Raw genomic sequence first — 14,895 nt, 5'->3', positions numbered from 1 at the left:
CGCCCGGCAACGCTACCAGTGCCGGGGGAGACAGCAACGTCCGCCCAGCTTACCTTCTGTATGTTTCTATTGTTGCGTTGTTGCTGCTTTTGCCACTGCCAGTGACTTTCAGTACCACATTGGCTGCTGTCGCCATAGTCCACGAAGCTGGCGATGCCTGGGCCGGCTGCACTCTGCGTTTTCGACTCGCTTCTCGGCTTCGATGTACAGGAACCAGTTAGAAATCGAGAACGTGAGCCGGGGCTAGATCTCGAGTGAGACTTTCCTGCACCACAGCTCGTCCCACGGCTCGCCGAGCATCCTTCCCTGCTCAAGTCTTGGTTTTGCCAGGCGTGGCAGTAGCTTGCGTTATCGCTGCTGTCATAGAGGTTGCCGTAGGCTTCGAATGCGGCGGCGTCTTCATCACATGTTCTTCGTTCCCATTGTCGCCGTTTAACCAGATAAGGGATCTTGTACAGTCGACTCTCGATAATTCGGAGTCGCTTAATCGGAATTAACGGTTAATTGGAAGTGGAGTTGGGGTCCCGTCAGTTTTGCATACAGTTCAACAGGAAGAAATTCTCGGTAATTGGAAGCTGGAGGTCTGAAATTTTGGTCAATTCGAATTTATTTTCAATCGAATTCCCAGAGGAAATCGTAATGTTTGTTAAATTTCCTATTTTCGAAGTGCTAAACAACAATGCGTGTGCGACCGGCACCCAAGGGCATTGCAGTTGGCCACAGCGCTGCAGCTCAAAACGTCAGCTGTTGGCATCGCAGTTGCATGCAGCGCCTCAGATCACGATGTGGCTGCTCCGGCGGTTCCGGTTCTGGGCCTCATTGTTGATCTCGTTACGGTCGTGTGCGGACTCAGCGTTTCCACATGCGACGAAGCTCCACATGCATTTACTATGGCACCAAGTGGTGCAGATGATGATGCGTCTTGTACAGTGGGGGAAAAAAACACAAGTGAGCTTAAAGTTGATGGTCTCCTGCCAGCTCTCGGCGACGTCCCTTTCGAGGAGTACATTGCCACTGACAGTTCGGTAGAAACGTGTGGTGCACTGTCGGACGCTGAGATCGTGGAGATGGTTCGGCCCAGCAAGCCTGGTCACGAAACTGAGGTTGACGACGACGACGCCGCAAGTGAGCCACTACCGGGGGCTGCTGATGTAGCCGCAGGCATTGCCCTCGCGCAGCGGTTTTTCACTGCTGAGAGCAACGCCGAGGAAGAATTCGGGCACATATACAGCCTGCAGGACTTGCTTTCTGCTGCAAGATTCAGCGAACGGAAGCAAACGGCAATTGCAGATTTTTTCTCATAAACTGCTTTTAAACAAATCTATTTTTCGTTCATTGTGGTTAATTGGAATTCCGCTTAATTCGAAGTTTTTCGCGGTCCCCGTGAACTTCGTATTAACGAGAGTCGACTGTATTTGGCTTTGCATTGGCGGTCTTCCGTGAGGTGACCCTTGCCACGTAATTGACACTGCGGATCGCATCCATGTTCCTCTGATGGGATGCTGTTGTTGTTTGAATTGGGGCACACGTCGGCTCTATGTCCCAGCCTGCCGCACTCATAACAAGCGTCGATATGCTATCTGTATAGGCTGAACCTGAAGAGCATAGCTCCGTAGTACTCTTATCTTGGCACGTAGAAACCGTCGAAGAGGACTATCACGTTTTCCATGTTTTCCATGCGTTTGGCGTGCAGCATGCCGGGATTGCGCTGCGTGACCAAGCTCTTGACGATGTCCTCGGGGCTCTCCTCATTGGAAATGCCTCTGATGAGCCCTTTAGAAGTGTTTTCAGGGGCGGCTCTGTAGGCGCTCGTCTCGAACTCTCGCTCTCCAATGCGGAGTTCGCTGATGCTTCGTACTTCTTGGCTCGGTCTTCTGACGGTGTGCTGAGCACCACAATGTTCTGTTTGTAGTTGAGGCAGATGCTATCCTCTTCGACTGCTTCGCGGCCTATTTCCCCTGCATGCGCAGGCAGCAGTAGATTCGGTCCTATAGATTGTCTAAATTTTTTGGAGTTCGTCTTAAGGATTCAGTGACTTCAGGAAGGCAATTCCAGTCTTCGATGGCTGCCAGCAGAAATGATTTATTGAATGAAAGGGTCAAAATGTGAAGACGTTAAACGTTGTTGTAGTTGAACAGGGGGCCAGAAGTTTGAGTAAGTGGAAGTAACAGTGTTCTATGCTAGTGGGAGAAGCTGCAGTCGAATCTCGATAATTCAACCTGGAAGGGGCCCGAAAATTTGTTCAATATAAAAGAAGTTCGAATAAATGAACGCTATAAAAACGGAGGGCTCTCCATGCAGTGTTGCATGTGAATTGAGCTAACAAATGAGGGGGAAATTTAAAAAGAGTTACATTTATTCACAAATCACAGGATATTCATTATTAATTGAAGTAATTGGTGATAGGCGCATGTACACGTTTGCCTTGCAGCGAGTCAATCAGTTTCACACGCAGCTTGCAAAGCATTTCTACTACTACTTCAGCATTCTTCTGGCAAGAGAAGTTGCGCGCGTAAATGTCCAGCGCCGACACTTTCTAAAGAGGACGACAACAACGACTGCTGCGTAGGAGAGCCTCCCGCTCTCCACTTTGCAGCCGCAGCATGGCCAGCACGTGACGAGAAAGGAGGAGTATCTCCACGCGGAGAGAAGACCGGTATTTCAGGGAAAACTAACATTCCACGGCAGCTTTTTTTTTTGCTCTCTTCGCGCGCGTCGTTAAAAGGAGACGGGTCACGTGGCAGGGAAGGAAAAGGGGGAAGCGTGGCACCAGCGCGTGAGAGACCCCCCCCCTTCCTCAAGATGCAGAGCTGTGCTCCTGCAAGGGGCAAAGGCTGAAGAAGATAGTGCCTTTTTCCTTTCCTTCAACTACACAATCATTCAATCCAGCGACGGCTTTCTTTTTTTTCTCTCTCTCTCTCTGTCTCTCTTCGTGTGCGGCATTGGAAGGAGGAGGGTCTTTTTGTGGCAGGGACGGAAAAAGAAACGTGACACGAGAGCGTCGCAGATCAGAATTTGAGAGAGCAAACATCCCGCCGCAGCCTTTTCTTTCTTTTTCATTTCCTTCGCGGGCAGCGTTGAGGTGTCGCAGATGCCGCGGCGGGATTCGGCATGGTGCTGAGAGCATTTTCGGAGTGCGGTATGTTTGAATTAACCGTCGGAAGTGCATGGGCATTCGAATGACTGGGCATTTTCGCCCATTGGAATACACCTAGCTTTGACGGGACCTCATCGTCAGTTCGAACTAACTGGAAGTTTGAATTAAGTGTGTTCTAAATAATGAGATTCGACTGTATGATATAATTATAGAATAGGACAAGTGGGGAGATTCTACGTCTTGTTACTAAAGGGGGAAGTTTAAGAGGTGATTTAATTAGCGTTACGCTAGCATGCTAATCACAATTCAATGAAATAAATCGGGCAGCATGACTTTTACCGTCTCGAGAGAGGTGATCAAGTATTCTTGGTAGGGGCTCCAAATGGGGAAGCATCTTCTAATTTACTTCTAACAAAGGTTTCATAAGCCATTTTCCTGATTTCCGGAAGGGACAGGCATAGGGTTCTTTTCAAGGAAACTAAGGACCTGGACAAATCGGTTACAATATTTGAGATATGCTCAGACCATGACAGTTTGCTGGTAATGAGGATGCCAAGGTATCGGTAAGAGGTTGTAAGAGATAGAATTGAAGAATGAGGTGTGTATTGATGTATCAAGTTACTCTTTTTGCGTGAATCAATCATGCATTCTCACTTCGAGACATTAGTTTTCATGAGCCAACGTGAGCATCATGATTCTATTAGGTTTAAATCTTGTAATAAAGACTGGTCATTACGGATGTATCAAGTTACTCTTTTTGCGTGAAACAACCATGCATTTGCACTTTGAGACATTAGTTTTCATGAGCCAACCTGAGCACCATGATTCTATTAGGTTTAAGGGGAGAGGCTACCTTCGAAGGGCAACTTTTTTGTTTGTTGAGATATCTTAATGAAATTTTCAGGGTACACTAATAGCAAAGCCATTTGAATAACCACAAAGTTTCATGCAGTTATGTTCACTGGTTCCCAAGTTACAGCCATTTATCAGGGTAGTCCACATGGGTCCCTTAGTCAGGGTCTGGAGAATTTGAAAAATGTGCTAGCACTGTGAAATTCACTATGATGATTCCTGGATAGGTGCTTTAGGGCAAGACAGAGCCCTTTTTTAAAATTTCTTCGCCAAAAAATGTTAGCAGAGCACTGAATTTAGTGTTCACAATTTGACTCTCATCAATGAAGTTTTAGTTAATTATTACAAATTACAGACACAATAAATTGAAAAAGCGGGCTTGTCTTGCCCTGGGCAATTTATTAAGGTGCATAATAAAAATAAACCTGATAGAAATCAGACCAGCAGTTCCAGAGAGATCACCTGACTAAGCAGCCTCACTGGCCGAAAAAGTCATTCTGAGAAAATTGACTTCGAAAGTTTCAAACATTTATTATGGTCTAAAATGACCCTGCAGAGTAGCTAGATGTGTCCTTAGGCTCTCTTTTTCTTTGCCGCTTTTCCTGCTTCTCATTCATCCGTTTCTGAGCCTTTCTCAGACGCAGAGAGTCTTTCTCCGCAGCTCGTTGAATGGTTAGGTGGCCAGGTGTGAGTCCCACTGATGACGACAACTCTTGGGTGGCCCTGTAGCAGCCGGCATTATACCGCAAAACTGCGTCATGCAGTGCTGTCTCGACAGCAATCAATGATGCATGTTGCTCCTTGGGCATCAAGGACCATAGGACAGAATGGAATGACTCCGATGCATTTTGCATCTTTGCTCCCAGGCAGCGTTGCAGTAGAGAAGCCTGCGAAAGGCGCTGGTAGACTGGCAGCAGCGCTTTCGCAACGTAGCCCGGAAGATTGTATTTGTGCTTTGGAGGTGGCACGCCATTCCCCTTGCAGGCATTATGACGGCACCACGAGTCTGCACCTTCCGGGCACAAGTCATGGTGAGGATCCTCGTCAGTTGAGGTGTCGTGATAATATGACGCCATCACTGCACGCTGCATTGCAGCCACATTGTTTGAATTGTTCCTCAGTGCCCAGCCATAATAGTCTGTGAGTTTATCAATAAGGGCTTTTGTCAATCTGCCCTTCCCTCCCAGAGCCTGTTCGCTTTTCTGCACAAGATTACGTAGGGCTGTGCCCATCCTCTTCCGGACATGGTTCAAGCATTCTTCTTTCACAATAGGGACTAGCCCATAAACATTGTCTTGTTGAAGGGCAGAGAATGTAGCGCTGTCCCCATCAGATACAATGGTTGTATACCGGAGGTTATGCTTGGACAGTGAACGTGAGAACAGAGTTACAGCTGCTTCAACCTCCATCCTCCCAGACTTGGCATCAGTGTTTTTTTGGCACACATGGTGCTTCAACCAGCTTGCATAGCCCTCGTCTTCAGGCTTCGGTCCTACCTGGCAGCCGAGACACTGATTCGATAAAACTACAGCATCCAAGATGAGGCCTGTGTGATACTCGATGATTGCACCAACTCCAATGTGAGATGTATGTCCGCGCTTATGCCACGTGCCATCATAGTTCACTGTAATGTCCTTGCAGAAAGATGGGTTCATCTCCTTGTACACCTTTTTCACAGCAGAAGCCGATTCTTCATAGAATTTATCCAGGGTCTGTTGCTGTGGTTCTCTGAATTGCTTCAGGTGCCTCTAGAAAGTTCTGTGGTGCAGGCCACGGTGGGAAACATTCATAGTTGCCCAAAAGTCGTTGAGGGCTGTCTGTCCCTTCCCTATTTGTTTCATGGCCGTAATGGCTCTTATATTCACGTCGAAGGCCCTTGACTCGTTCTGACGAGCAGAGCTCCACGAACTTAAAACTATTCCACAATGTGGACATACCAGCTCAAGCTTCGTGGCAAGTCCAAGCTGGGTGCCTCCTTGAACTTTCATCCCGGTCGCGAGGCAGCGCGGGCACGGGGTCTTGGACAGCATGTCGCTAAGGGCATCCCCTTGCACGAGGAAATATCTCTCGCCTTCGGTCGTAGCGGTGGCAGCTTCGGGTTCAGGCATCATCGCTTGAAACTTCCTCTCGGTCGCTGGCAACGCGCCAAGCTTTCGTTGCACAGCAGCACGTTCTCTCTCCGCCGTCCCCAACTCCTCGCACGTCCGAAAACGTGTTTGGAAGTGCACAGTCGACGATGCGGTCTCACTGTTCGGGGCCGGAATCAATGCGGTTGGCGAGCGCGACACACCAGGCGCACTTGAGCACGAAACACCAGCCTCACTCGTCACGACGGATCCTTGTGCCGATGGTGTAGAAGTCTTGTCGCTAGAAGCGTCGACGCAATCGTCTTGAAAAGATGAAGCGGAAGCATCGGTGCAACTGTCGCCGCGTGTGGGCGTGCAGGTGAGCTTCGCCATGCGTACGAGCTTCAGCTGACGCTTTCTTGAACCGAACGCGTGCCGAGTCTTGAACTTCGAAATGCCCATCGTGACCGTCAGCGCAACAATCCGCGTCCCGTGAACACGGCGGAAGATCGTCTCGTGAGGATGGTAGTGATCGTCTCGTAAAGACTGTAGAAGATCGTCTCGTGAAGACGGTGAAAGATAGAGGAGCACGTGTGACGACCGATCGGAATGATGGCAAACGGGGCACACAAAGGACACCGGCATTGCAAGCGCCGGTGCAGACGACGAGCCGGCGCATGCCGGAGAAGCAGCTACGTCATCGCGTGCAGCAGCCAATAGGAGCCGCGCGTTCCCCCATTCCCTCGAGAGGTGCGCTTTGTCCTATCGCGGCTTCGCATCCAGGCAGCGGGACATTCGAAAGCTTCCGCAAGCCCCCCAATCGTGAGCGACTCCCGCCTCGGAGCGCCACCGCCACTGCCGCGGGTGGCGAAAAAAAAAAAAGCGCAAGAATTCACGAGCAAAACAACATCAAGATGGCGGCGATCGGCCGAGCGGTTGGGAAATGGCGAGCGCGCGAAGTTGGGGTATTTTAGGCGCTCGCTCGCCGCTTGCCAGCTGCCGCGGCATGTTATAAAATTTATTTGACGTACTTTCGCGATGAATTAGACATTGATATTTACAGTAGAGGCAGTTTATGAGTCATACTGCCCGAGTACGTGGTTTTCAAAAAATCGACTTTTTCGCGATTTTTCGGTTTTCAAAGGGCGCGTCCCCCCTTAAATCATGTTGTAATAAAGACTGGTCATTACTCTTCGAGATTTGACAGTAGACAACAGAATCGTCCTCAAAAAGGCAAATAGATGACATTATTCCAAATGGCAAGTCGTTAATAAAAGATGAAAATAATAAAGAGAAACGAGCCAAGGACTGAACCTTGAGCAATGCCCGAGATAACTTGAGCGGGTGTTGAAAGCTTGTCGCTAATGGCTGTGAACTGGAAACATGCTGTTAGAAAACGTTTTATCCATGATAAAATAAACTGATCAAGATTTAGACAACTGAGTTTAGCCATGAAACGCCGATGAGCCACACGATCAAGTGCCTTTGAAATATCAATGTAAATGACGTCAGTCTGAAAAGAGGAATTCAAGTTCAAGTGAAGGTCTGTGGTAAATTCGAACAGTTATGTTTGACATCATAGCCCAGGACAAAAGCCATCTTGCTTGTGGAAAAAGAAAGCATTGCAATCGAGGTGACTGGTGATATGGGAATTGATTATGTGCTCCATAAGTTTGGATGAAACGCAGGTCAGTGTTATAGGCCAGTAATTTGTCAGGTCAGAGCGATTACCTTTCTTGAAAACCGGGGTTACAGTCGCAGTTTTTCTATCCTCAGGAATTTCACCTTCTGAAAGGGACTTCGAAAATATCATCTGCAAGATTCGACTCGACATGTCTCTGTTACTTTTACGAAATTTCGTAGGAATATTGTCAGGACCTGGAGCACTAGACGTTTTTAGTTTCCTGATTAAACACAAGATCCTCTCAGCCACGATAACAACTGGTGGCATTACACTGAAGTTTCAAAAAACACCGGTACATTATCAACAGGTTCGGAAGTGAAAACAGATGAAAAGTAAGAATTCTTGACATTTTGCTCATTGATCAAGTGGAATGTCAGAGCTATCTGGATATACAGGCGTAATGTTGTGGGACCGGCTTATTGGTTTTAATATGTTAACTTTCTGGAATTAGTACTAATGATTTTTTAGATCCTCATGTTGAAATTTGCATTTTGAGCACGTCAAATGACTGACATATTCCCACAAACAATCAGAATATTTCTTCTTTTTAGAAGTAGATGATTTCTCACGAGTTGCACCACATTTTACAAAATGAGTACATGAAATCGAGTTTGTTCAACCGTGAAAGGTTGACCAAGAGCATCTTTGTAGTATATCTTAGAGCACACAAAATGGTAATTTATAGCAGCTGCCCTCAGTCTTTTAGCGCATTCCCAAGACAAGAAGAACTGAATATAAGCTGCTTAGTGGTGAAACATTCAGTGATGAAAGGTGGGCCAATGTTATGAATGCACACTTCGTAGATGTGGGCTCCTACTTTTCAACAGATGTAAATAAAGATATTGCTCCAACCACTGATAAGTCTAATATAGATGGCTTGCTCCTTACATCATGGACGAAACGGGGATTCTACGATGGTGGCTTTAGTGACAAGCAAGTTGTGTCTGTGTGGAAATGACGGGACAGGAATGTCTCTGTGCATAAATAATGAAACTCCATGTGATGTTTTGATAACATCAATCTGCCCCTAGATGGTGCTCCAACATTGTGCTTTCAGTGACATCAGTGCAAGCCATCTTTACCTCATTCTATTTTTCTCGTATCCACAAATTGAGGTAACATAGAAAGCTTAATCGGTAAGCTTGAAAATGATGTTGCGTAAGGAATTGACAAATTAGGTTCTGTAGAGTTGAAATGGTTTTGATGTATTGGCTTATACCGTATTTACTCGCATAATAGGCACACCCCAGTTTGGTTGTAAGAAATCAGATTTTTTTTTATTTCGCACATAATAGGCACACCCTCAACTTGGTCATGATCAGCGATTTCGTGCCGTTTTGCATGGCCTTTTCACGTTAACTAAAGCGAGGAAAAAGAAAACAAAGGCTTGTTGGCTTCACGGGCTTGCCGAGTGAGGAAGAAGGGCACTTTCTTGGGTGTCCGAGTAACTTCTGCAATGGTTGGCCATTGTGTCTTGCAATGGTGGCCATTTTGTTTTTATAGGTTTTGATTTTTACTTTTGTAAAAAATGCAGTGATGGAAGTGCTGTTCCGATTGCTTCAAAAGAGAATTGCTGCTCCAAACAGCAAATTTGTGAGTAATTGCTCAAACCGGCTCCGAAATGGCATCGAGAAATTGAGAATGACAAACTTTTACTCTTTGACTGGCTCATATAAGTCATAAAAAAAAACTGAAAATAATTTCTGTACTATCATCCCAGTGTGCAGCATTATCAGCTCTGATCTCATTTGTGCAAAAACTGGCATATTTAAGAGACTTTAAAGGTAAATATTAAGTTGATGTTGATTGCTGAAATAGCGGTCCGGAAACCCCATAGCGCTAGTTTTGCACCAAGGAAAAGATTATTTTGAAATAAAATCACATTTTGATGGTCCACATTGCATTAGCGCACGTAAAATCACTTGCACTTGAAAGTAGCCTTTAGATGTCACTATTTAATGGTCCACATTGCATTAGCACACGTAAAATCACTTGGACTTAAAAGTAGTCTTTTAGATATCACTGTTATCATGCCAAACGTTGCCTTTACTACATGGCCACCAACACTAGTAGCAGCAAAGCAAAAGTAGCCGGAGCCACAGTAAGAACTGCGGCCATTGAACTATATTCGGAATTCTTGGAGGCCATAATTCTGATTGCTAGATTCAACTGGGCTCCACTAGATGGCACTACCTCTCCAGCCTAACCAGCCAAAAACTGAACTGCTGGGAAATGCAGTGAAAGTAACTTTCATGCTTTACCAGCACATGCATCCTGTATACATGCTTCACAATGCAACATGCAATATTTCCGTAATAATGCGTCGTACAAGCTTATATTGTCATCGGGCATCAGAAGATAGGAATATCATAATGACTTCATAGCTTAAAGTCAGTCACCCAGAACAAAAGGGACACACTATACTGCACCCTTAAGGCCACGCAGTGGTTTCAAAGTAATTTCAAAAGGATTTCATTCACTAAGGGTTTAAAGTATGCACTAGGAATAGAATATTGCTATCACATTCAGCTCTCAAGGGGAAAGCTTAAGGGTCCCCCAATTTTTTTAATCACTCGTGTCATTTCTCATAGTAATGTTAGGGGTTCTTTTTGCTATAAATCAAACAGAAACAAACAAGCAGCATTTTATTACATCTCTTGATGCTCTGAAGGTTCTTTATTATTGCAGCTAGTTACTAGTGATTAATTGTAGGCGCAGCAGAGACTCACGGCATTGGCATCATTTCGCGAATATCCCACTCATGGCACACATTGTATCATACATTTAGCCTAAAAATAGTTTTTGGGTAATTAAGGCACTGCTGTTGATATTATTGCTTTTTTTAGGCATTCTGACACATTGAGCTTTCAGAAACTTTGACATAAATGGTATCCACCCTTAGTGTCCTTTTAAGCGTATGGCATCATTTGACCGGTTTTTTCTTCAGCTAGACATGCATGCTAGTGTGGTGAAACGTGAAAATGAGCAGGATTGCTTTTATGTCACACTGATTACAGTTACTGCTTGTTTGGCAACAGTTAGGTTACACGGTGGTTACTTCTAAAATGTGGCGCTAGCTCTTCCGGTCTCAATTGATTTCTGCCACAATCGCAGGTACAGTTAAACCTCGTTATAACAAGACGGGCTATAACGAAATAATGGATATAACGAGCAAATCCTAATTTCCCTTGAAAGTCCCCATACAAACCAAATTATTCGAAACCTCGTTGAACGAGGCAAAATTTGCCTGTTATGGGATATAACGAACAAATTTTGTTAGGAAGTAAAATTTTGAGCCAATCTCACGACAGTGCACAACGTGAGTTTGAGATGGCGCGCAACGCGAGAACTGTATTTAGCAGTTCAAAACTCCCGCCACGCACCCTCCAGCAACGCGCGCAAAGCAGACGGCACGCGTTGTTTCCGGAGGAGAGGTCGCTGCACGTGCGCCGTTTGGCTACCACCGACAGCGGAGCGCTCCGCAGCTCCGCGAACGTCTTGCCCTTTTCTTTTCTTCTGCGTCTTCTTTATATTCTCCCTCTCCCCTTTCTCATGGCGCTGAGGCGCGCTTCCTAATCTTACATACCGTTGTCCCTTGAGTAACCGGTTCCTACACGGCAGCGCAAAAGAGCGCCCCCTTCTGCCCCTTCCTCTTCACAGTCACTTTCTCTGCAAGTGTTGTCGCTCGCCTACGTGAGCCGCGTTGCTTTTGCATGCGTGTTTCTTCTCTTTTTCGACCGGTTCCACCTTATCTTTTATCGTGCTGCGCTCATGATTCCAGCAACATAAATGCGCCAGGCGGGAAGCGAAAGCGCATAACGCTAGATCAGAAGGCGGCTATGATAAGAGCCGTTGAATCGGGGACCAAGAAAGGCAATGGGGCAAGAGACTTTGGCGTATCGACGAGCACACTGTCAACCATCTTGAGCAAGCAGGAGTCCATCATCGACGCTGTTGCACGTGGCGTGCAAAAGGAAGCCCTAAGAGGATGAGGGCACCTGCCTTTGAAGCAGTCGAAAGGGCAGTTTTTAAATGGTTCTTGGACACGCGGGCCGTGAATCTGCCGGTGAGCGGTGCCTTGCTGCAAAGAAAAGCGAGAGACTTTGCCTGCATCATGGGCTATGACAACTTCGTAGCAAGTTTGGGTTAGCTCCAATGCTTCAAGGTGCGCCACGACATTGTCGGTAGAGCGGTCTGTGGCGAATCGCAATCTGTCGACGAAGCAGAGACTACCAAGTGGGCGAAAGAAAACATTGTGCGACTGCTAGAAAAATACAGCGCGGTGGATATTTTTAACGCGGACGAAACCACTGTCTTTTTCAAGATGTTGCCGCACAAGACGTTAGCCCTCAAAGGCGAGCCGTGCCATGGCGGCAAACAAAGTAAGCTGCGGATCACTGCGCTACTTTGTGCAAACATGACCGGCTCTGAAAAGCTGCCAATTTTCGTAATTGGCAAAAGGGCATCCCCTCGCTGCTTTAAGGGGAAGAGGCAGCTCCGAGTCAAGACCAGGGAGATTTTTTCAAAATGGCTTTGCGAATGGGACGAGAAGCTGGCAAAGGCGAACCGCAAGGTGTGCCTTGTTTTAGATAACTGCACCGCCCACCATACCGCTGCCGTGCTTCAAAACATCGAGCTGCTGTTCCTTCCTGCCAACTGCACAGCAAAAATACAGCCGCTTGACCAAGGCGTGATTATGTCGCTGAAGGCAGGTTACCGCAAGCGTGTGATAGACAAGCTCCTGCTCAACATGAGGATGAAGTGAGACACCGATGTTGACTTGTACGCTGCGCTCGAAATGCTTCAGGCGGCGTGGATGAGTGTGACGGCGACCACGATCGCAAACTGCTTTCGACACGCCTCATTTGCCACCGCACCAGACGTCAGCGATGAGCCATCAGACGAGCCCACTGTGCCAGATGGTTTTGCCACATCAGACGAAGTCGCTGCATCATGGACGGCACTTCGTGACGCCGGTGTTGTGCCTGACAGCGAGTCAATTTGCGACTATGTGAGTGCGGACTCGGAAGTGGTGGGAAGTGGTGGCAACGGAGCAGCTCCTGAATGACAATATTGTGCGCCCTGTCAGTGATCGTAACCAAACCAGTGACGATGACTCTGTCGACGAACAGGAGACAAACTTGCCGACGGCGTCGGAGGCATTAGACGCGGTGGACGTACTGCGCCGCTACTTCCGCGCTCACGAGGGCGGCGAGGATGGCTTGAACATTGCGGCCGCAGCTGAGCGAGCCATCGTTTGCATCAGGAAGATGCATCAACGTCCAATTACGGACTTCTTTGCAGCTAAGTCTGCCTGTGTATTTTGAGGTGCATTAGAACAGGTGCATGACTTTTTCCTTTTTATTTGGGAATGCGGTTATTTTGTTGCATACCACCATGCAGCGGGATGCTATTTCGCCCGCTATTTTCTTTGGGTAAGTACAGTCCACAATGTTTGTAGTAAATGCCCGCTACGGCTATAACGAAATATTGGTTATAACGAGCAAATAGCGGTGGCCCTCCAATTTCGTTATAACGAAGTTTAACTGTATTTTAATTTGTACCTTATTTTGCCGCACATTTTTGGCTACATGCCAATATTTGCTACATTACATTTACATTGATTGGTGTGTGTTAAATATATTTCATAAGAAATACAAGAGATGGTTCGACAATGCTCTGAACTCCAATTAATGTATTGCAAATCTAATATTTGCTTCTAAAACACCTTTAGTTGCTCTAAATAAGCATTTTTTTCTGCTCCAATAGCACTTATGGCTGCTTGAAAGCAGCACTTTTTTTGCTCCAAAGTGTCCTCAAAAAAGTAAAAAGTCACTTCCATCACTGAAAATTAAATCATTCTTTTAAATCTAATGAAAAAGTGCACATGGGTTTCCAGCTTGTGTAATGACATTGTTTAATAGTCTTCTCTGAAACTGCCAAAGCAGTGGTTCTGATTTCAATAGTTTCACTCAGCTGTTAATCTGCAGGAGAGATCTGCAGGAGACAAAATAAGCAGGAGAGATGAATACACTATACGTAACTGTCCAGCAATTCATATGTAATGCCTGAAAGATACATGTCGAAGACACTTGAAATGGTTTTCCAACCCAGCCTGAACACAAGGAGGGTCAGCCCTCGTGATTTACACTGCTACTTGTGAGGATATGCTTTGTAACAAGTGGCTTGTATTGTCTGTGCAGATGGACATTTTTGATGCGGCTGAGCGTTACAAGAAGGAAGGGGCCCCTCCACTCATGGTGCTGGCAGGCAAGGAATATGGCTCGGGCTCTTCCCGGGATTGGGCAGCCAAGGGGCCCTTCCTGCTGGTGAGACTTGGGAGGGTCTGGCTAGAACTGGTCTCTTGGCCAAGCAACTATACTTCACTAATGTATCCATTCCGCAATGTCGAGTTGAACGTATTTCAAGCGTGTGCACTAAGAGTTATGTCGGCAAAGGTCAAAGCCAGGTCTCCAGGCACATCTGGTTTACCCTAAGTTGGAATAAGACGAAGCACACCACCTTCTATGTTGGCAGGAGTTCTTCTTTGTAGGGGCTTCCTAATGCCAGTTTGCTGATAACCTTGCGGAACACACCACACGAACTGCATTGCAAACTCTGTAGGCGAGTGAGAGTTTCGCAACTCGGGGATTGGGTAACCATCAAAATCAGCCTCATTAGTTCTTTATTTGTAGGTCAGGGAGTGTGGCATAACACCGCGGCAGACTGGCCAAGAGGCCCGGTCGCCGGAGGGCGCTCAGTGAGGTGACACGGAGACCCATTTTTGGCGATACTGTCGGGAGACTGATTTCCTTTCTTTACTGCAGGAAGTTTTATGGAGGGCGAGAAGGGCTATCAGCCAGCGAGACACTGCTTACGTGACCATCATAGTCATGCCAGGTTGACTGCGGAAAACAGGCTAGCAGAGGCCTAGCTACACACAGTTGCATGTACAGGAGTCCTTACCACACCGGTGTTTCTACATGCCATCACAGGTCGTGCGACACAACTTCATCTACCGCTGGGAAAAATTGCCTCCTCATACATCCGTAAACAAGCCCTTAGGGAACGATGCACAACAACATGTGAGAGATAATGAAGCCTGCAATCAATATGGAAATTCAGTCTTGGGAACACATAAATGCAAACTTAGGTTACAGAAAAGAAAATTCAGTTCATCCACACCTACACCAAAA

General features: G+C 46.6%; 1 protein-coding gene across 2 annotated transcripts in view; it reads left to right on the top strand.

Annotated features, from left to right (window-relative positions):
- Nucleotides 1-14,895, top strand: part of LOC119172490 (cytoplasmic aconitate hydratase) — a 609,523-nt gene that overhangs the window by 545,880 nt on the left and 48,748 nt on the right. For both annotated transcript variants that reach the window (XM_037423609.2, XM_037423610.2), the window contains one exon: nt 13,903-14,028. In XM_037423609.2, coding sequence (XP_037279506.2) covers nt 13,903-14,028 — 126 coding nt within the window. The remainder of the gene's footprint in view (nt 1-13,902; nt 14,029-14,895) is intronic.

Source organism: Rhipicephalus microplus, chromosome 4 (assembly GCF_043290135.1).
Source record: "Rhipicephalus microplus isolate Deutch F79 chromosome 4, USDA_Rmic, whole genome shotgun sequence".
NCBI classification, from domain to species: Eukaryota; Metazoa; Arthropoda; class Arachnida; order Ixodida; family Ixodidae; genus Rhipicephalus; species Rhipicephalus microplus.
This window is presented reverse-complemented; position numbering and strand designations above follow the sequence as displayed.